At 64.4% G+C, this 19,914-nt stretch overlaps 1 protein-coding gene across 8 annotated transcripts in view; it reads left to right on the forward strand.

The window, feature by feature from the left end:
• The window catches only part of ITPR1 (inositol 1,4,5-trisphosphate receptor type 1), a 195,667-nt gene that overhangs the window by 103,724 nt on the left and 72,029 nt on the right, over positions 1–19,914 (forward strand). For 5 of the 8 annotated variants that reach the window (XM_045856743.1, XM_045856740.1, XM_045856741.1 and 2 more), the window contains 8 exons: positions 1,398–1,649; positions 4,254–4,379; positions 5,446–5,574; positions 8,790–8,910; positions 9,169–9,353; positions 12,025–12,173; positions 12,981–13,092; positions 18,221–18,253. In XM_045856743.1, the coding sequence (XP_045712699.1) occupies positions 1,398–1,649; positions 4,254–4,379; positions 5,446–5,574; positions 8,790–8,910; positions 9,169–9,353; positions 12,025–12,173; positions 12,981–13,092; positions 18,221–18,253 (1,107 nt within the window). The remainder of the gene's footprint in view (positions 1–1,397; positions 1,650–4,253; positions 4,380–5,445; positions 5,575–8,789; positions 8,911–9,168; positions 9,354–12,024; positions 12,174–12,980; positions 13,093–18,220; positions 18,254–19,914) is intronic. The other 3 variants (XM_045856745.1, XM_045856746.1, XM_045856748.1) reach the window with 1 other exon arrangement.

Raw genomic sequence — 19,914 nt, forward strand, 5'->3', positions numbered from 1 at the left:
TGAGGATTCCTGGAAAGAAGCAGGTCTGGGGACCCGGCTTCTCCGTGGGAGGCAGTGCCCTCGGCCTTCAGGGCTCCGCCCCATCTTCCCATTTCTTTGGAAACAAGAACTTAAGCGAATCTCCCCACCAGTTGGCCTTATTGTCCCGTCTGTGTACGTGATTCCCGTGGGGGGCGGTGCAGGGTCATGCAGGGTCAGCTGGACCACATGGTGGCTGTGTGACTTGGTTTCCCAAACCCTCGGCAGGCACTTCTGCAAAAGGAAGGACTGTGGGGCTCCCCGAGGAGCTGACCGTCGCAGGGAGCATTGGTCTCGGCCTAGCGTGCTTGGCTCGCTGCTCTGGGCGTTTCTGCGTGCTCATTCACCTGCTGGGCCCCACACGTTAGGGGTCGGGTTGTCCTAGGTTACACAGGCAATGCTGAGGCCCGTGAGGTTTGGGGGTTAGGGTTAGGGTTAGGGTTCCTCTCAGGGGGAAGTGTCGGTCATTGTCGTGGTAGCTGGCACTTGGCTGGAGCCCATAAAGCTGAGTTGTCGTGTACACAGTAGTAACTGTGCTGACTTCTGCACCCGCCCTCTAGGAGCTGTGGCCTTTCATGCGGCCTTTCACGAGGTCCCAAAGTTGACTTATTCTTACAGAGATTTATAAAGAGCTACAGTGCTGGGGAACCCATTAGCAGTAGGAATACCTGACTTTTTTTTAATGATTTATTTGTAAGGTTTTATTTATTTTTAGAAAGATGGGAACGGAAGGAGAAAGACAGGAAGAGAAACATCAGTGTGTAGTTGCCTCTTGCACGCCCCCTACTGGGGACCTAGGTCGCCACTCAGGCATGTGCCCTGACTGGGAATTGAACCAGTCACCCACTGGTTTGCAGGCCAGCGTTCGATCCACTGGGCCACGCCAGCCAGGGTGAAATGCCTGACTTTTTGATGAGTGTTGTAAGGAAGGCATGACTGTATTGGAGTGGGTAATTTGTGAAGAGGTGGGGCGGTGTGTGAAAGGGTCCTACCAGGGATACTTTGAAAGCAGAAAAAGAAAATGGAAACATTTCTAAAAGCGGAACCACAGCCTAGCTCCTAGGCTTGGAAACACAAGCACAGGCTGGCTGGCGATCTCTCTTTCCGCTTGACCCGCAAATGCCGGCCCCCGGGCCCCCTCCCCCCCAAGTCCTGCATTAGGACGCCTGTACTTCTGCGCCTGCAAGTTAGAAAGCTGCCACTCTGGCCGTTCAGTCGTTCAGTCCCACGCGTGAGCGAGTGGGGTCGAGAGGCCTGCGTTCGCACGGGTTTGGAGGGGGGTGTTGGGGGGGTGTCAGCACGTCGTGCGGACAGAGAGGTTTGGGTGCCACCCGGCCCCGCGGGCATGGTCTGAGGTCTGACCGGCTCGCTCCCCGCAGCTGGTGAACTCGGGAGAGGACGTGCTGGTGTTCTACAACGACAGAGCCTCCTTCCAGACGCTGATCCAGATGATGAGGTCGGAGCGCGACCGGATGGACGAGAACAGCCCCCTCATGTACCACATCCACCTGGTCGAGCTCCTGGCCGTGTGCACCGAGGGCAAGAACGTCTACACCGAGATCAAGTGCAACTCCCTGCTTCCGCTGGATGACATCGTCCGCGTGGTGACCCACGAGGACTGCATCCCCGAGGTGAGCCGGCTTCCGAGGGGCGCCCTCCCCGAGTCTGGCCGCCTGGCCGTCGGGGGGCCTGCCGCTCGTCTTGTTGTGCGTCTCGGTCGGCGGAGACGTTTTCTCAGGTGCAGGTTTTGGGCAGAAGGAACATGGTGGAGGTTTGCTTCTCCTTCTGTGTTCTCGGGAAGAGGGGTAGCTGCGGCGAAGGGGCCGTGACCTCAGCCTGCTGAGCAGGGGGCTTCGACCTGAATGCTCCTCCCGGGAGCGGCAGCGAGCTGAGAGGGGTCAGAGCTGCGGTTGAGTGGGGGGGGGGGGGGTGCGCCCTGCCCTGCCCTGCCCTGCCCTGCCCGCTCACTCTCAGAATGTGCCCTCGTATTGCAGACATGAGGAACTGCGTGTCGTGATGTATCTAGGAGCTACGGCCAACGAGAAAACGGAAACAGTCTGTAATTTGGTTCCCCACCCTCAGCGCAGGTCAGGTGTGGGACGCCATCCCCTCCTGGCCTCCTTTTTTCCTGTTCTGGTATTTGATCGGTGACAGTGAGGGCAACAAAGCGGCTTGTAGAGCATACAGTGTGTCCTTGTGTGCTTTCTAATACGCCCTGTTAGTTTACAGACTAACTGAACATTCGGGTGTTTATATGTAGCACTTGCAACGTAAGTTACATATGTGCTGGTTGTGTTACTTCTTAAAGTTAATACGGTTTGTAATGGCTCGAATAGCAGAGACTATGAAGCAGTAAACTATGAGAAATCTAGTCTGTTCCAGAAAATCACTTTTTATGTTTCTGCACACCCTTCCAGAGTCTTGCTTGTAAACAAATACACGTAGTACGGACTTCGTTCTCCCGGCCCCTCTTTTTGAGCACAAAGACGGCTTTCAGGGTGCCCTGTCCTTCCTTCTTACCGTCCACGAGGGGATCCCACACCCTTTGTTACAGTCGCCGAGTCCCGCGGGGCAGAGGTGTCGCACGCGCCCTGCGTGAATATTGAACCAGACCGTCCGCAGTGATGCAGTGAGCTGGTGACCACAGGAGAAAATGATGAGGTGGTGTGCTGTTCTCACTGCTTTGTCCACACATAAAAGCTATCAGACTTTTTGAGTCTCGTAGTGACTAGATGAAAACAGCATTTTGACACAGTTTTAAATTGTGGGCAGTCAGCTTTTTTAGGCCCGTTTTTGCTTGCACTCCAAGACAGGAACAGAACGGCCATTAGGTCTCAGGGCACAGCATAAGGGTGATGCGGACGAGGACAGCTGCGGAACCACCACCCGGCTCGGGAAACGGCGCAGACCCCCATCGTCGTCGTCGGTCCCTGTCCCCGACCTCCCCTGCGGCTCCCCCTGGTGGCAGCCGTGAGCCCCGGTGCGCGTGCCCCGTAGCTGCTTTTCCTTACGCAGCCCGCACGCCGTCACGTAGCTTTGCCTGTCTTTGAACTTCTGGGTCATTCTGCGTCTTTTCAAGTTGAGCTTCGTGGGGGTGAGCCCCCACCACCCCGACGCGTACAGCTGTCCTCGTGGCCTTTGCTCAGATTGTCCCTCTCTGCCCATGACCCCAGTCTCTGCGGGTGCCCCCCCAGCGAGTCCGGGGTCCGGCTGCTGGGGCCCGTGCACAGCACGTGACGACGACGCAGTGACACTGAGGGGCGGTGCTCCCGCACCGTGCGTGCGTCCTGGCCTCGGGCGTGCGTCTCTGCGGGTGTGCACTTAGAGGGCAGTGCCGGGTCAGGGCCGGCCTGTCTCCCGTGGGACGCGGCCGGGCCACGTGGTTTCCTACGGCTGCCGCGCCTCCCCCGGAGCCCCCCACGCCGCACCCCACACCCCGCACCCCACACCCCGCACCCCACACCCCGCACCCCACACAGTGCCGTCAGACCCTTCCTCGGTCCTGTTTCCTCCGCCCACTGGGACCGATGTCCTGGAGCGGTCGCACCTTCCACGTCCTCCGCTGCTCAGGGAGGCGGAGCCCCTTCCTGTGTGTGTTCTCCACGTTCGCTCCTCCTTTCGGGGACGCCGGCCCGAACGCTGCGCCGTCTTCCCCGGTCGGGTCCTCCTCACTCTCGCTGGTCTGTGGGCTGGTCCTCCGTCAGGGAGTGCTCGGCGAACAGCGTCCCGGCTCACGCCCTCGAACTCTTAACTGTGTGTTGGCGTGAAAAGAAATCTTAATCTTTTTTTAAGTTAGTATTTATTGATTTTTAGAGAGAGAGAGAGAGACACTGATTTGCTGTCCTACGTACTGATGCAGTCATTGGCTGACTCCTGACTGTGCCCTGAGTGGGGTTCGAACCCACAACCTTTGTGAATCGGATGACACTCTAACCATCCGAGCTAATGGCCGGGACAAAATCCTTGATCTTAATGTAGCCAAACTTGTCCGTGGTCTCTTCTGTGGTCAGGGTTCTTTCATGGCACTGTTTGCCTTGAGGGTATGAAATTATCCTCTCCCAAAAGCTTTATGTGTTACATTTCATAAATGCGAATGTGTCCCCCAAACATCAAGGAACTGAAACCCGGCGGGGGAGGTGGGGCGACCACCTCGGCCCGCCCTCACGACCCGGAGGAGGCAGCCCCCGGCCCCCGCACGCCGAGCCAGCGGGTCACCGGCGCCCGTCTCTGCCCAGGTCAAGATCGCGTACATCAACTTCCTGAACCACTGCTACGTGGACACAGAGGTGGAGATGAAGGAGATCTACACCAGCAACCACATGTGGAAGCTGTTCGAGAACTTCCTCGTGGACATCTGCAGGGTGCGGCCCCTGGGGCTCCGGGGGCGGGGCTAACACGCGTGTGTGTGTGTGTGTGTGTGTGTGTGTGTGTGTGTGTGTGGGCACGCCTGGTAGACACAGGGAAACGTCTCGTGATTTCAGCTCGCTCCCCCATGGCACAGGAGGGCAGACGTGGCTCTTCCTTCCCATGCGCCGCGTCGCTCCTGCCTTTTACTCGCAGCTGAGAGGAGGTCCCACCTGCCCAGCGTCGGGGATGGGGCGTTTCTGGTGTTCTTTTCGTCCTCTGCGGGTTGGTGCGTGCGTGACTCCTGGGATGTGTTAAACTAGCACTTGCAAGGTTTTCTCTTCCTTGACGACTCCTCAGCAAGTGCATGGAGGGTTCGGCAAAGCCCTCGCAGTTTGTCGGTTACTTTCCTGCCTGAGAGCCGGGGCGGGTGGCCCTTCCCCTGGTGGGTCTGGCACCAGGTTTAACGTGCCTTCGAAGCCACAAGACTGCCGACCAGCCAGGCCCGATGCGGCTTTGATGTGCGTGTCTGGGGGCGGAGCTGGGAGTGGGACAGAGGATGCTGGGGAGACGGGCCCCGCTCCCCCGGGGCTGCCTGCCTGTCGGGCGGCTGGGACCATGGGGGGCGCAGGTCTGGGGGCACATCTGAGTCTTCTGGGTACGCACAGTAGGAAACCGTGGCCTGCAGGGAGCGTGGGCCTTACACCCGGGGGGCGGTGTCCTTTCTGGGGAAACCCTGGGCAAGGGCAGGGGTGCCGCCTCTCCCTGCCTTTGGGGGTCAGACCCGCCACACGTGGGCAGGCGTTTGGAGGGGGCAGCTGCGTAGGCCCCACGCCAGCCCCACGCCAGCCCCACGCCAGCGTGGTGGTTTTGTGAGCTCCCTGTGACGTCCGAGCTGACCTGGTTCTCTCGTTCTGTCATCGTCTCTTTTTCTTTTTTTAATCCCTGCTCTCTTCCGGGAGGGTTCCTGGCCGTGGGCCTTGACTGTCGTTTGAGGCGGGTGCAGGAATGGCCGCGGGCCCCCCGGCAGCCCGGCCCCACCGCAGGCCGGGCGCCTGTGTGAGGCCCGCTCTCGCCCCGCAGGCCTGCAACAACACCAGTGACCGGAAGCATGCGGACTCCGTGCTGGAGAAGTACGTCACCGAGATCGTCATGAGCATCGTGACCACCTTTTTCAGCTCCCCGTTCTCGGACCAGAGCACCACGCTGCAGGTGAGGGGCCGGGCGGGCGGCACTGAGGGTCGGCGCCGCGGGGCGGGGGCAGCTGCCGCTGGCCGCCGGCCCCCGGACCAAGAAGCACCCGAGAGCATTTTCCTGCACTGGACGGTTTCATCGGCGGGCGTTTCCCCCCTGACCTCGTCCCTCCCTCCAGTGTTAGAAACAGAAGCAGCTCTCCGTGAGGAGCTGTCACGTTACCCACACTTGTTAGGAGCCCTGGACATCTCCGTCTGAGCTCCGAGTGTGAGCCTGGGCCTCCCCGCAGTGGCGCCGGCTGGGGCGAGGCAGCCCAGGGTGACCGGGAGCCCCTGTGCTGCCCGGCTCCGGGGCCACCACCTGCGGGGACACAGGGAGTCCGTGGGGCAGCTCTGCGCGACGGTGCTGGGCGCCCTGACAGTTTCGGCCTCGGGGCCGGGCAGCTGGCAGTGGTTCTTGTGCGCGGGAAGTCGCTCTTGTTTTTGACTGTGTCTCGGGTGGTCACTGGGGCAGCACTCCCGCGGTCCGTGCGTAGGCCATGGAGTGAGGCAGACACTCGGTCTCTGGTGGCTGGAAGGGGAAGACGCACCATCCTTGTCATGAAAGGAGGTGGGGGCTTCCCGGGGCTGATGGGGGTGTGGGAGGGGCATCGAAGGACAGGGAAGTCTCTGCGATGGGTTGTCAGGGGACTTCTCCAGGGGCAGAGTGACCCGTGGTCAGCACGGAGACACTGGTGCGTCCGTCGGGTCCTGCTGCGGTGCACTGACGGTGCAGAGCAGTGTGTCTGTGCCCGGCGCACGAGGCAGACGGTGCAGTCCCCGCTTTGCCGCAGAGGAAACCAAGGCGCAGAGGGGTTCATGTTGGTCTCAGCCACGGTCAAAGCTCCTAGGTGTGATTTCAGCTCCGTTCTGGGCAACTTGAACTTGAATTGCAGAGTTTTCATTGCCACAGGCTTTCCTAGAGGCTGCGGGTGACCTTCGGTTCCATTCAGAAGTAACTAGAAGCACCAGCTGCGAGGTGGAAGGTCACATCGCGAGATGCTGCCCCTCGAGCGCCTGTCCCCACGGTGGGCGTCCCTGGAGGGCGGGGCCTGACCTGGGGAGACACCGAGCCCGTCACGTCCTGAAGGCCAGCGCGTGCCCCTGCCCAAGGACAGTGGGGAGAGCGGCCTTGGTACATAAGGTTGGCCGTGCCTCCTGTAATTTGAAGTGACCATCTCCATGGCAACGCCCAGGCTCCCAGAGACTGTGAAATGGGATAGCAAAACCGAAACATTGAATCAGCTCAGCTGGAAGGGTCAGAGGAGAATCTTCAGCCTGAGTGGTCACAGCCCCTAGTGAGGCCCAGATGGACGACATGGGCTCGGAACATGCAGTTCAAGTTGGGGTTTCAGGTGTTTTTTTAAGGGCCAGGTTACGGGTTTCTGGGGTATTCTTGCCACAGATGCTGTCAGTCTGCTGAGAAGCGGACATCCGAGTTTTCCAGCCATGTCCTTACCCCGTCCTCGTTGTCTCCCTTCCCTCCCACCCACGTGCGCCAGAGGGAGAAACGGTCGTGTCGTGTTTAAACGCGCATGGAGTGTCTGCGGGGGGCTGCTAGAAACGTGGGGTCCAGGGAGGAAGGACAGGATTTTGGAGCATGTAGAGCAGGACAGGGCTGGACCCACCTCCTCTCCGGCCCCTCACCGGCGCCGTGGACTAGAGCGGGGCATGGAAGCTCAGCGCCTCCTTTCTCCCTCGTCAGACGGGGCGGGGCGTCCACCTTGCAGGTGATGGAAGGAGTCAGAGGTCAGGTTCTGAAACAGCCAGGAGGTGCGGGAGACTCGGTGCTCCTCCTGCTGGACCTGGAGCCGCCGTGAGGTGGGAGCAGCCGGGTCTCCCACGCACAAGCCCTCTGTCCCCACACCGTGCCGCGCCCGGGAGGCTCAAGAGGGTCGCCGAGTCAGCGGGTCGATCGGGGAGATGCAGGAGAGGCGAGCGGTGAGGTCCCCAGGCGAGCGTCTGCTCGTTGGCGCCTGGGCCGGGCCAGTGAGGCGGGTCCCCAGGAGGAGCTCGGGACAGGACGGCCAGAGGTGACACAGCGGACCGTCCCACGTGGCCGTGAGCTGTGAAACAGAAACCGCTCCCCCGCAGAAGCAGGCGGTCTGGTTCCCAGGAGAGCAGGCGGGACAGAGCCTGAGGTCGACGCCCGGCTCCGCCCTCGCTCCTCAGTAACCCGGGTGGCCCGGTGTGTCACTCATTGGTGGCGGGGCAGTGACCCCTGCGTCAGGGGACTGTCCCCCGGGCCCCACGAGATCTCTCGGGAAGTGTGCGGCTCCCACTGGGTGGAAGTCACCGTGAGCGTGTTCTCAGAACGGCTTCCACGTTTTTGTTAACTGGTTTTTTTCTTGTGACGGGCTTCCTTTTTCCTGGGCACTTTCGGTTTTTCTTTTACTTCAGGATCCTCTGCAGAGTTTCCGTCCTCTTTTCCCAGCTCTGCGGGCCCTCCCCCGGAGCCGAGGACCGGCGTGGGAGCGGCCCCACACGGGGGTGTCTGCCGGCCGGTCCAGAGGGGCGTGTACAGCAGGACAGGGCTGGAGCGTGTAGAGCAGGCAGACCCGTGGCCCGGGGAGCTGTGGGTGGGGACCAAACTGCGGCGTGCCCCTGCGTCACACCGTCGCTGTCACTCGGTGTCGCGGGCACTGGAGCGCTCTTCCTTCACGCTGAGCGCAGGTCTGCACGGTCGCGGAGAGGAGCAGGGCCCGCGTGTGGGTGGCCTCTCGTCCGTAGTGAGAGCGAGCAAGAGCGTTTGACGGGGGCCCCACGGAGCTGCCCTCCCCCGAGGTCGTGGAAGGCATGCTGGGAATCGGGGAGCACGGGCACTGGGGGGAGACCCGCTCAGCTCACCGGCCTGTGTTTGCCGGGGAAGGGGCAGGTTCCACTCGGGACGTGGTGTCCGGGGAACGCGGGTTGATGGGGACAACGCTGAGGCTCCGAGGGGGGGAGCAGTTCCGTTGGTAACAACCGCACAGCCGGTTGGTAACTGGACCAGAGCAGACCTGTGTCCAGCTTTGATCCCACTGCTCCTCCTCATTAGGGGGTGCCGGGCGTGCACGTCGCCCTCGGAGACCTGTGGCCCGCCCTCGCGGGCTGGCTGGTTAACCCAGGGTGCGGGCGAGGCCTGAGCCGGGGCCGCCCGAGCAGCTCAGGCGGGCCCTCCTCGCCCTCACCGCGGCCCGGCCGGCTCTCTCGCAGACGCGCCAGCCGGTCTTCGTGCAGCTGCTGCAGGGCGTGTTCCGAGTGTACCACTGCAACTGGCTGGCGCCCAGCCAGAAGGCCTCGGTGGAGAGCTGCATCCGCGTGCTGTCGGACGTAGGTGAGCCTGGCGCGATGTGCAGCGCTCCCGAGGGCGGGGCCACGCCGGCACGCCCAGGTGTCCCTTCCCAAGTCGCCGACGTGTCCCCAAGCTAGAAGCCAGTCAGCCCCCCAAAAAGGACAGACTTTAAAAACCAAGATCCCACGGTCCAGTGTGAGAGCACGTGAGCTTGGTCACAGCCCCGGGGAAGCCCCGTTCACGGAGCCCGTGGCGTCGCCCGGTGCACACGTGGGCTCACGGCCATCCTCCCCCACGCAGCCAAGAGCCGGGCCATCGCCATCCCCGTGGACCTGGACAGCCAGGTGAACAACCTCTTCCTGAAGTCCCACAACATCGTGCAGAAGACCGCCCTGAACTGGCGGCTGTCGGCCCGCAACGCCGCTCGCCGCGACTCCGTGCTGGCAGCTTCCAGGGACTACCGGAACATCATCGAGAGGCTGCAGGTGACGCCTGGGGCTGGGAGGGGGCCCCCGGCCTGAGGACGCTCCCGCACTCAGCGGTGCCTCCCGAGCCGGGGATAGTCCGAGACGGGCTGTCGGGAGAGGTCGGTGGGAGCGGGGGTGGACAGTCAGGTGCCGTCGGGGACGGAGGACCCGGAGGGCGAGCCCGCCTGGAGGGCGCGGCCCCGGACGGAGCGTCACGGAGGGGCACGCGTGAGAGCTGTGCCGCCTGCAGGGCTCAGCTGCAGAAGTCACGCAGCCCCGCTTCCATCACAGAAGCCCACTCGGGGTCCGGGGTGGGGGGCGTGGGCCGCCACGTTATGGAAGCGACATGCGTGACACATCGCGAGAAGAACTGACGAGGTCCGTGGCACGTCGTGAGGAGAACGTGGGGCAGGACCCGCCGCGGTGGTGTCCTCGGGAAGCAGGGTTTGCGTGCAGCCCAGAACAGCGCGGGCCGGTGCGAGCTCTCAGCCGGTCAGAGCTGCGTGAGCCCCTGAGGTTACATAGCGCACTAAGAGACAGAGTTTCGGAGTTCGCTCCGCAGCCCCTCCCTGGGCCCCGGGGGCGCAGTGGAGGGCAAAACCAGGCCCGATCTCCGAGCTTGGGGAGCCTCGGCTCTGGAAGGGAGGTGGCATCCGTCGGCCCGGCGCGCAGATGGCCATCAGTGACGAGAGGGACGCAGGCGGCAGGGAGGGGATCCCTGTCCCAGAAGCCCCCAAGGAGGCCCCTGGGCTGGGGATGCGATCAGGGAAGGCTGGGCTGAGGAAGTCACTCAGGAGCCGCGGCAGGGAGTGCGGGCCTGACCTGGAGAGGGGGGATCGAAGGGCGAGACGCGGGAACGTGAAGGCCGCGGTGCAGGGAGAACAGGGCCTTTCAGGGGTCGCAGGAGGGTCAGTGGCCGGGGCCCCGAGCTGGGCGGGCGGACGGGCAGGGCTCCGGGGGTCCAGGAAAAGACCTTGGCCCCCAGGGCAGTCCTGGGTGTTAAAGGTGATGGCCCCACCAAGCCCCAGAATGAGGAGCGGTCTTGTGGATGCGCACATGTAACATCACAGATGCTTCATATTTCTTCATCTGCGACCAGACACCCGGTGCCTTGCGCTCCTCTAAGGTGTGTCGTGGGTGCTCCCAGAGTGTACAGGACAGACGGTGCTCGTGACAAAGACCCGGCCAGTGGCCAGAGGGTCCTCTTGTCTGAGCCCCCGGAGAGACGAGATCGCCCAGGACGACGTGAGGGCATTCACTTGCGGACGGAAGGCTCCCGTGATTAACCCCCGTTCGGGCAGCCCCTCGCTTCGCCGTCTCTGCCTGGTGGTCTCTCCCGCCGTGGAGTGGTTCCGTTGGATGGCACGATGCAGATCGGGGCCACGTCAAGGTCCAGCCTTGCAAAAGGTGCAGGATTTCAGGAGCGTGGCGTGACGGACTGCTCCCCGCCCATCCAGTGCCGTGGACACGTGCAGATCCGTGAGCGAGGACCAGCGCCTGCCGGAGAACTGTGCAGCGGGGCCCTTCTCGGGGCTGGGCACTGCGAGGGGTGTGAAGGTGGGGGGCTGCCGTGCGCGCTCACAGCTCATTGGCAAAGCCTCCCTCCCAAGGGGCAGTTGGGTTCGTTCGCGCACTCTGAGTGCTGTCGAGTCACCCTGAGTTTTGTGGAGGACGCAGTCGAGTGGAACCCTGTTCGCGCGGCTCAGGTTTAGTTTTCCTGGGTGAGGGCTCAGATTTAGTTCCTGGGTGAGGGCTCAGATTTAGTTCCTGGGTGAGGGCTCAGTCGAGTCTCCCCTGACCGTCGCCTGTGGAATGGGGGCCCCCGGGCGGGGCGGACGCAGGTCAGGGGTCTTCTCTGCCGCAGACCTCTCTGTCCCTCCTGCCTGGTCTGACGCGCCAGGTCCTGCCCGTCGGGGCCAGGGCGTGTCTGAGTGACGTGCCCGGCGACCGGCCGCCAGCCCCCGGGAGCGTCTTTAGGGGACGGCTTCCGCCTGTTTGCTGCGGTCGGCGATGCCGCCTGTGCAGCTCCCCTCTGTCCTCCCCGCGGCTGTGCGCTTGGCATTCGAGGACCGCCGTGCCGTCAGGGTACAGGCATTCAGCGTGTTGACGCGGCGCGTCCACTCACTGGTGTTCTCCTCTTCGTGTGCCTTTACCCCATGACTGCGTCACACCCGCCGGAGGTCGCTGGACCGTCCTCGCGGCACCAGCACGTGGAAGGAAAGCCGCGTCCCCTGCAGGACCCCCTCGCTCCCCCTCCCCCCCACAGGCCCCAGGCGACGTCAGAGCAGCAGTTGGCCCTTTAGGTGCTGGTGCTGCTTGTGAAAGTCGGGTCCTAGTGTCCACGTTCGACCGCTTTGCACCCCTACCTTAGCCGTCTGTCCGCACGGTCAAATGTGTCTTTCACGTCGTACTCTCAGACCCACGGAATGACCCCGAGTCGCACCAAGACCGTCCTGAGAGAAGGCCGGCGGGTGTGTCGGCCGGCCTCCACTCGGTTTTCTGCACCGGGCGGGGGCTTCGGGGACCCCCCACCCCCCGGGGCCGTGGCTGCTGCTCAGCGCTAAGCACGCGCCAGCCCTCCGGCTCCCCTGGCCCGGCCGGGGCCGGGGTCTGCCCTGGGTGAGGACGGAGTGGCCCACCCACCTACCCAGCGCCGGCCGGCGGCTCATGCGGCTGCGCTTCCTCGCAGGACATCGTCTCGGCCCTGGAGGACCGGCTGCGGCCCCTGGTGCAGGCCGAGCTGTCAGTGCTGGTGGACGTGCTGCACCGGCCCGAGCTGCTCTTCCCCGAGAACACGGACGCCAGGAGGAAGTGCGAGAGCGGCGGCTTCATCTGCAAGTGGGTGGCCTCTTCCTTCGGGGGGGGCTGGGGATGGAGGGGGGTCAGACGGCGCAGCGCTTCCGAGGGGGAGGTGCCGGGCCTGCATTCCGCTCTGACGAGTACGAGGTCGAGGCCCCGTCTGCCTTCCCCGGCAGGCAGACTCGCGTGGTGTGGGTGGGCACGCCTGCGCACCGCCCGCCCGGCGGGCATGGCCCACTGTCAGGTCCTGACCGCAGCCAGGGGCTGCCCCACAGACACCAGGTAGTCTCGGCCCTGCGGCCCCCTGCACGGTCTTCCTGGGACCTTGAGCTGCTCCGTTGCAGCCTCGGCGCACGGCCTGAGAAAAAGAGCTGGCCACGCAGAAACCTGCACTTGACTGCGCCCCCCCTGGCCCCCCCCCCAGGCTGCTTGTCGGTTGCCCTTGACTGAGGGCTCTGCCCCCGTTTCCCTTTCTGGGCCCCCAGAGGACAGCACTGGGGCCGAGGGGGCAGTGCCGGCCCAGCCTCGTCATCCTGAGGGTCGGGGCGCTGCTGGCCACAGTACCAGCAGCCCCCAGGGGACTCGTAAAGAGCAGGTGTGCGTGGGCCTGCTTTTCTGTCTCCTCTCGAAGGGTGGCCCTCCGCTGCCCAGCGCGTGTGTTTGCTGTCACCGGCCAGCAGGTGTCGCCATTGGGACACCGTGGCCGACTGGGTCCTCAGGGCCAGAGTGGCCCAGGAGTCTGTGGCTCACACAGGCTGGTTGGTCCCCTGTGAGCGGCTGGGGCTGGGGCAGTGGCTTGAAGCGGGGGACGGCGGCGGGGCTGTGACGTGTGGCTCCCCCGAGCAGGTTGATAAAGCACACGAAGCAGCTGCTGGAGGAGAACGAGGAGAAACTGTGCATCAAGGTGCTGCAGACGCTCAGGGAGATGATGACCAAGGACCGGGGCTACGGGGAGAAGGTGAGGCCCCGCTGCTGCCGCGGGAAACCGGGCCGGGCCACCGACACGGTGGCGGCGGCCGCGGAGGTCCACCTGCGGGCAGGCACACAGACAGGGTCACCGTTTTTAAAGCTGTTGTTCCTGCGCCCCCCAGACCTGTCACTGTCTCCTCTAAAAGTCAGGTGTGTGCAGTTGTCTCTCCGCGGCCCCTCGCCCCGTGACCTGTGGTCACGGGACCCGTGGTGGCGAGACGCTCTGTCCACGTACGTTCCCGCTGAGAGCCCGGCGCCTCTTGTGCATGAAGGTGCGTGTCGCTGGTGTGTGCTCCAGCCAGGCGCACCTGCGGGCTCGCCGGCCGCCTCCTGCCGGGACGTGGCCCGGCGCCTCCCGCGCACTGAGGAACTCCCCCTGGTTCTAACTGGGAGTCGGGCAGGCAGACGCGTCACTGTTTCCACGGGAGGCTGTGCAGCGGATGGTCCCAGGGGCGTGCCACTGCTGAGCAGGGCCCACAGGGCACGTCCCCAGCGCCCCTGGAGGCCTGGGCCCGAGCTGATCTCCCCAGTTTCCGTCGGAAGGTAACACAGTCCACTGTTGCGTCCCGGCCACCCTCGGCGGCACGTCCGCAGCAGGCAAGCACGCTGACCTCCTTGAGGGACCCAGAGGCCCGGTAGCCCGTTTCGTCAACCCTGTGAGGAAGGCACGGCCGCACCGGCGCAGGCAGGAGGGGCCACGGGGGGGCTGGCGTCCCCTTAGCGGTCACCTGTCGGTGTCGTCAGAGCCCTTCTCCCTGTGCCATACCGGGGGGTGCCTGTGGGTTAGGGTTAGACAGGGGGCGTCTGGAGGTCAGTAGGGGTTTTGTGGGGGAGCCGCAGAAGAGCTGCCGAACCCCAGTGATGAGAGCGAGGAGCCTGGGCAGCGGGGGCGCAGGCGGTGAGGCGGCCGCCACGCCCGGGGACCTGCGGGAGGAAGAGGCAGGGACGGCAGAGGGCGCACCCGGGGACCCGCGGGAGGGGCAGAGAGGCAGGGACGGCAGAGGGCGCACCCGGGGACCCGCGGGAGGGGCAGAGAGGCAGGGACGGCAGAGGGCGCACCCGGGGACCCGCGGGAGGGGGAGAGAGGCAGGGACGGCAGAGGGCGCACCCGGGGACCCGCGGGAGGGGGAGAGAGGCAGGGACGGCAGAGGGCGCACCCGGGGACCCGCGGGAGGGGGAGAGAGGCAGGGACGGCAGAGGGCGCACCCGGGGACCCGCGGGAGGGGGAGGCAGGGACGGCAGAGGCACACCCGGCAGATGGGTAGTCTGCTCCACGCCATCTTTGTTTTCCTTCGAGAGGGCTTTGAGAATGGGTTTGAAACGTGATTCCAGTTGCAGGAACTCACTCTCCGTGATGGAACCCACAAACGCAGCTTTGATGAGCCGTGGACACAGTTGTACCTTTGGGACGTGAGACTTGACTTTCAAGTGCGGGGCCACAGTTTTCCTCAGACCGTGTCCTCCCTCCAGATCGGAGGTCCTGACGTAAACGGGTCCTGGACTCGGGGGGCCGCTGCCGTCGGGACGGGACCTTTGCCTCCTGAAGTTCCCTCTCGATGCCGTGGAAGGGGGCGCCTCGGGCGCTGGGCGGGTCCGTGCGCCGGGCCCTCTGGGGCTAGGTGGGAGGTCGGCCTGCTCGCGGCCCTTCCTGCCCGTGGGTGCCCCCGGGAGAACGTGGTCACAGAGCCCCAAGACGCTGCAGCCCTGCCCGTGACAAAGCTCACAGTGGATGGCGGGGCCCGGGGCAGTGAGCAGGCAGTTAGCAGACGGAGGTCCCCGTGGGAGGGTCGGTGCCCAGAACCCAGGGGTGATGCGTGGATTCTGGCTCGGGTCCCCGTTCAGCAGGAGGAGGGAGCGCCCCCCCAGGCAGGGGAGGCTGGGAGGCGAGAGGACGCCTCTCTCCGGGGTCGTTGGGCTGCCGTGCCTTCCCCGTCCCCGGAGGGGGAGTGCCGTGGAGGAGCACGGGAAATGCCCCGGAGACGCTCTCCAAATCTGTCAGCCAGGGGCATTCCAGAAGCCCGCACCGGTCGAAGACGTTCTAGAACCGCCCAGAGTCCCGTGGTGGCTGGCAGCTGCGGTTCCGGCAGCACGTGCGGGCGGCAGTGCCGCTGGCCCTGAGCTCGGGCTGCCGGAAGGCGCCGTCTCCCACCCGAGTGAGCTGAGCTTCAGAAGCAGGGGCGGGGGGGGAGGGGCACTGCCCCCTCCCGTTCTCCCCATCTGGTCGCAGGCACCCCTTGGCCTGGGCTCACGGAGGCTTTTGGGAAACGCCTCTGATGCTTGGCTGGCTGCCCCTGTCTGACGGAAAGAGCGTGACATTCAGGGTGGGCCAGCTCATGGGGGGCGGGGGGCGGGGGGCAGAGCCGCAGAGCCCCCTTTCTCCGGCAAGCCTGCTGGCGGCTGTCTGCACAGGAGGTGACTCGGACGGGTGCTGAGGACACGGGGCAAGTGCTGGGGCTGCGTCCACCTCCTCGGCCCAGTTCTCCCGCAGCTGCCTCCCCCTGGGACCGGTCCTGTGACCGGGCCTCCTGGGTGCACCCCAGCCTCGCCCAGCCGGTCTCCCCTGCACACGGGCCCGTGGCCAGGAGCCAGAGGGGCTTCCCGGGGTCACGGGGAAGTGGCAGGGGCGAGGCTGGCACGTGGCACGTCCGCCCCCCAGGCGGTGTCCCGTGCCTGCGGACCGAGCTGCAGCCCTTCAGGACGAGGGGACTTAGGTCCCTGTGCCCACCCGGCTTCTCCCTGACAGTCAGGGTTTAGTCTTGGAGGCAGATGAAAGAGAAAGTTAGACTCGTTCCTTGTTCTGTTCAGAAGCACGAGTATGCTCGTGCGGGTCGATCTGTTTGAGAAAAGTCTCGTGAGAACTGGCACCACGTCACCAAACAGATGGAAACAGCAGAATCACTTCCACATTCAGAGGCTGCGTGCGGCCTCCAGCACGTCTCAGACACCGACATTCACGTCCACCCGCCCCTCGTTCCCTGCCAGCCCCCCCCCCCCCGGCGGCCCGTCTGCTGCCTCCTGTCTCCTGTCAGATCGGCCTCCGAGACCGGTGTCACTCTCATTGTTGTTCTATACGGGGGCGAGCGGGCGGACATGGGGAAAAGAGACTCAGAGGGTTGGAGACTTGCCTGGGGTCACATGGCCGACAGCGAGAAGCCGGGAATCCAAACCCACACGGCCTGGTTCCCCTGTCCCGTCCCGTCCCCCCCCCCCACCCCCGGCGAGTTCAGGGGACACCCTGACGCCAGTGCAGTGCGTTGCAGCCCACCCCCAAGTCCAGCGTTGCGGTTTCGATCGTGCGACACGAACATGCGTAAGGGACAGAACGGCCCCAAACGCAGCAGAACTTGAAGGTCTCGTCGTTGGCCCAGTTCTGACCCCTCAGCTGCTGAAACCAGGCCGCAGCCGGAGACTCTCCCAACCACGGTGGTCCCCGAGTCACCAGACCCTGCGGTTGCAGTCGGGTCCCGCGGGAAGGAGTCGGGCTGGTGAGCAGCCAGGGTCCGGCCACGCCCCGAGGAGTGCCCGTCCGTCCTCGGGGGTCAGCTGGGATGGCAAGCTCAGGGCTGGTCGGAGCAAGCTGTCCTGAAAATGCAGTTATGACCACTCAGAGATAATTAAAAAAAAAACATCTTTATCGTGTCCCTGCGATGCTGAGCACGAGCAATGCGGATTCTTTTCAGGGAGCAGAAAGTAGGAAATGAGGGGACGTTAGAGGTCACCCCGAAACGAGACATTTTCACACGACCCTGGAGCATCTTTCTATTTTACACGTTCAGTGCTTGTGAACTGTAAACGTTTATTCGGACGTCACGACCACTCTGTGGAATGCCTGCTGACCTGCACCTTTAAGCTACAGGTTAAACCGTGTCCAGATTTAAAACACAAAAACCTCCCGTAGCTACACGCCTCTGAAATCGGGTCTGGCCCCCCACTCTCACTCAGTCTTCAGCCCCGACACCCCCTGGACAAGTGGACGCAGTCCCTGTGTGAGTCGGCGACTCTGTGGCCAACTGTAGGTTTTTACTGAGCTGCTATGAAGTTGTTAGTCAGCTTTGGAAAGAAACCCAGAGGCCCGGAGTTCATGTAAAAGGACGTCTCAGAGTTTACTTAAATGCTGCGTTCCCTCCTGAGCGGGAGACGCTGTGTTATTACTGGGCAGTTGCCGAGCTCCGGTGGCACCAGGGCCGTCACGCCACACGCGTCCCCCGTCCCCTGGTCGTGGCCCGTGCTGGTCCCTCTCTGCGGGTGGGGTACAAACAAGCCTTTTCAGGCGCCGGTGTTTCCGCTGGCAGCCTAAATCCGCCAGACGTACTCAATACTGATGAAGTGTGACAAGTCAGTCAGGACTGTTCAGCCTTAAACCAGCACCACTGCGACAGACGCTCTTGCCCTTGACCTCAGGGCTCGCACGTTGCCCCCCGCAGACCAGCTGAGTGGGCCTGGCCGTCCTCGGGGAGGCGTTACCTCCCGTCGTCAGCAGGGCCAGGGTTCGGGGCGTCAGGACGCGGGGGCGCACGGGTGGCCCTGGGACGGCGCAGGCTTGATCGTTGACCTGCCTGAAGCCTGGCGTGCGGCGGGTTTTTTCCCGTTGACCCGCCGGGCCGCTGGAGCAGGGCCGCTCAACCCACGCTGTTCGAGGCCCGCCGGTGTCGTGGCTTTGGAAGCCGGTTCTGCTGCGTTCCAACCTCAGTCGGGCCCGGATCCCCCGCCCCGCCCCCGGGGAGTGGAAACTCGAGTGTCCTAGAGGGGTCTGCTCCTTGCTGGGTCGCTGTGACCCTCGCTGCCCTCTCAGCCTCGTCCGGAGGGCGAGGTTCTGGACGGGGGGCGGGGCCTCGGGCACACTGAACGGGAGGCGCGGTCCCCGGGCTCTCGGTCCAGGTGCCCGCGAGGGCTGCCAGCGGCCACGGGAACTGACCACGGCCGCCTCCTGCCCGTTCCCGAGCAGGGCGCGTCGGGGCAGGTGCCCCCGTGAGCCCCCGTGGCGTCCAAACGGCCGTCGAACGGGGCCTCCATCCGAACGTGTCCACGTGGCCCACCTGGACAGCAATCTGACACTCGGCTCGCTTACCTGTCCTGTCCTAACCTTTCCTTTCTCTCTCCCTTTTCTTCTCTTCCAGCTCATTTCCATTGATGAACTGGATAATGCTGAGGTTCTGCTTTCCTTTCTTTTCCATGTCCTGTGCTGCCGTGTCCACGCCCCATCCACAGCGCGCCCTGTGGCCTGCCCCCGCCCCCGTGCCCCCGTGTGAATGCGCCCCCTCCTCCTCCGTGTCTGTGTCTGAGCATTTCCCGCCCGTCTGCTTCCCGTCCGTTCCCGGAGATCCCCTGGGAGTCCAGAGCGGATTCCTGGGCTGAGCGGGGGTTCCACCCACTGCCGGGAATCTCCACGGAGGTCGTGGCTGGCGTTGGCCTCTCACCTGCCTGAGACCCGCCGCGGACGTCACCCCAAAGGGCTTTCCTCATTCCTGGAAAGCGTCTGATGCGAAAAGAAGTGACTGCCCTGGTACAGCTCAGAAGAACTCGTAAGAGCTCTGCGGCCTCCCCGTGGGGACTGCTGAGCGAGAGGGGGGGTCCCCTCCGGTTGTGTGGTGGTAGGAATTCCGGGCACTCGGGGCCGGGGGTGGGGACGCACGGCGTCCACCCGGGGCTTCTCCCTGGGAACTCTGCCCAGAGACGGGAAATGGACGCGTCACCCGCACCGGCCCCCGCACGCAGTCCGCACTCGGGTATGCCATGAGCTTCGCTTACCGGACTCGCCCGGGAGAGCGAGGGAGGAGCGGCCGTCTGTGTGGGCCTCTCGGGCCTCTGAAACGCTTCTGTTTCGTGAATGTTTCTCAAGGTTTCTCGCCATGTTTTTAGGATGCAGTGTGTGCTTGGCGTGTGGTATTAGAAAAGACTAATGTGGGGAATTCACATGTGTGTAGTTGGGAAAGTTTTGTTGCTTGGCAGATGAGGACACCGGAAGAAAGCTTTGGCTTTCGGGAGAGAGCCTTTTGGTCTGCCTCCTGGGTGCCCGTGTGCGGTTTCCGTGGACCAGCAGTGCTTCGGGGGCGCGCGGAGCTGCCAGAGAGAGCGCAGCCCGCTGGACGGCTGCCACCAGCCTTCCGGAAATGCTCAGGGGTGGCTCCCGTGTCCCTCGGGGGGTTGGCGTCCCAGGCTGAAACCGGACGGTGACGTGGGCGGCTGTGACTTGGGTCCAGTTCCCTCGGGAACGGAGCTCAGAGAGGCCGAGTGACTGACCCCAGCTCACACCGCTGGGCGCTGGCTGTGCTTGGGCCAGCACAGGGCCGGCCGCTGAGTAGCCTTCCTCTCACGTGCGTCTAGCGTGCGCGAGTCCAGCATGCGCTGCCGAGGAGGCCGAGCCCTCCGGGGCGAGTAGAGGCTGCGAAGACCTGGAGGTTGGGCAGCAGCTTTGTCAGCTGCTCGGACCACAGGGCTTCCCGGTGCGTCCCAGTCCATGCCCATGCCCCCCCCCCCCCCGGTTGCCCGCAGAAGCACCTGCTGCCACGCGTGCCCGCCAGCACTCTCCTGCCCGCCAGCACTCTCCTGCCACGTGCTCGCTCCCCCGCCCGTCGCAAATGCCTCGCTGTGGCGGGGGGCGGGGGAGCTCTTCTTCTGATACGTGGAGGTCGAGGTTCTGTGAACTGCAAGTTGAGTCCGCCAGGGCTCGCCCACCCCCGCCAGAGTGTCCCCCCCCCCCCCCACGTTGTGAACACGCTGCTGTGTGCCGCCGCGACGGGCTGGCGTGGCCGCTCGCTCAGGCCGGCCGGCCCCTGGTCTCCTGGCCGGGCGCGCGTGGCCCGCTCGCAGG

Source organism: Phyllostomus hastatus, unplaced genomic scaffold, assembly GCF_019186645.2.
Source record: "Phyllostomus hastatus isolate PE091 unplaced genomic scaffold, TTU_PhHast_1.1 phas_scaffold_129, whole genome shotgun sequence".
Taxonomy (NCBI): Eukaryota; Metazoa; Chordata; class Mammalia; order Chiroptera; family Phyllostomidae; genus Phyllostomus; species Phyllostomus hastatus.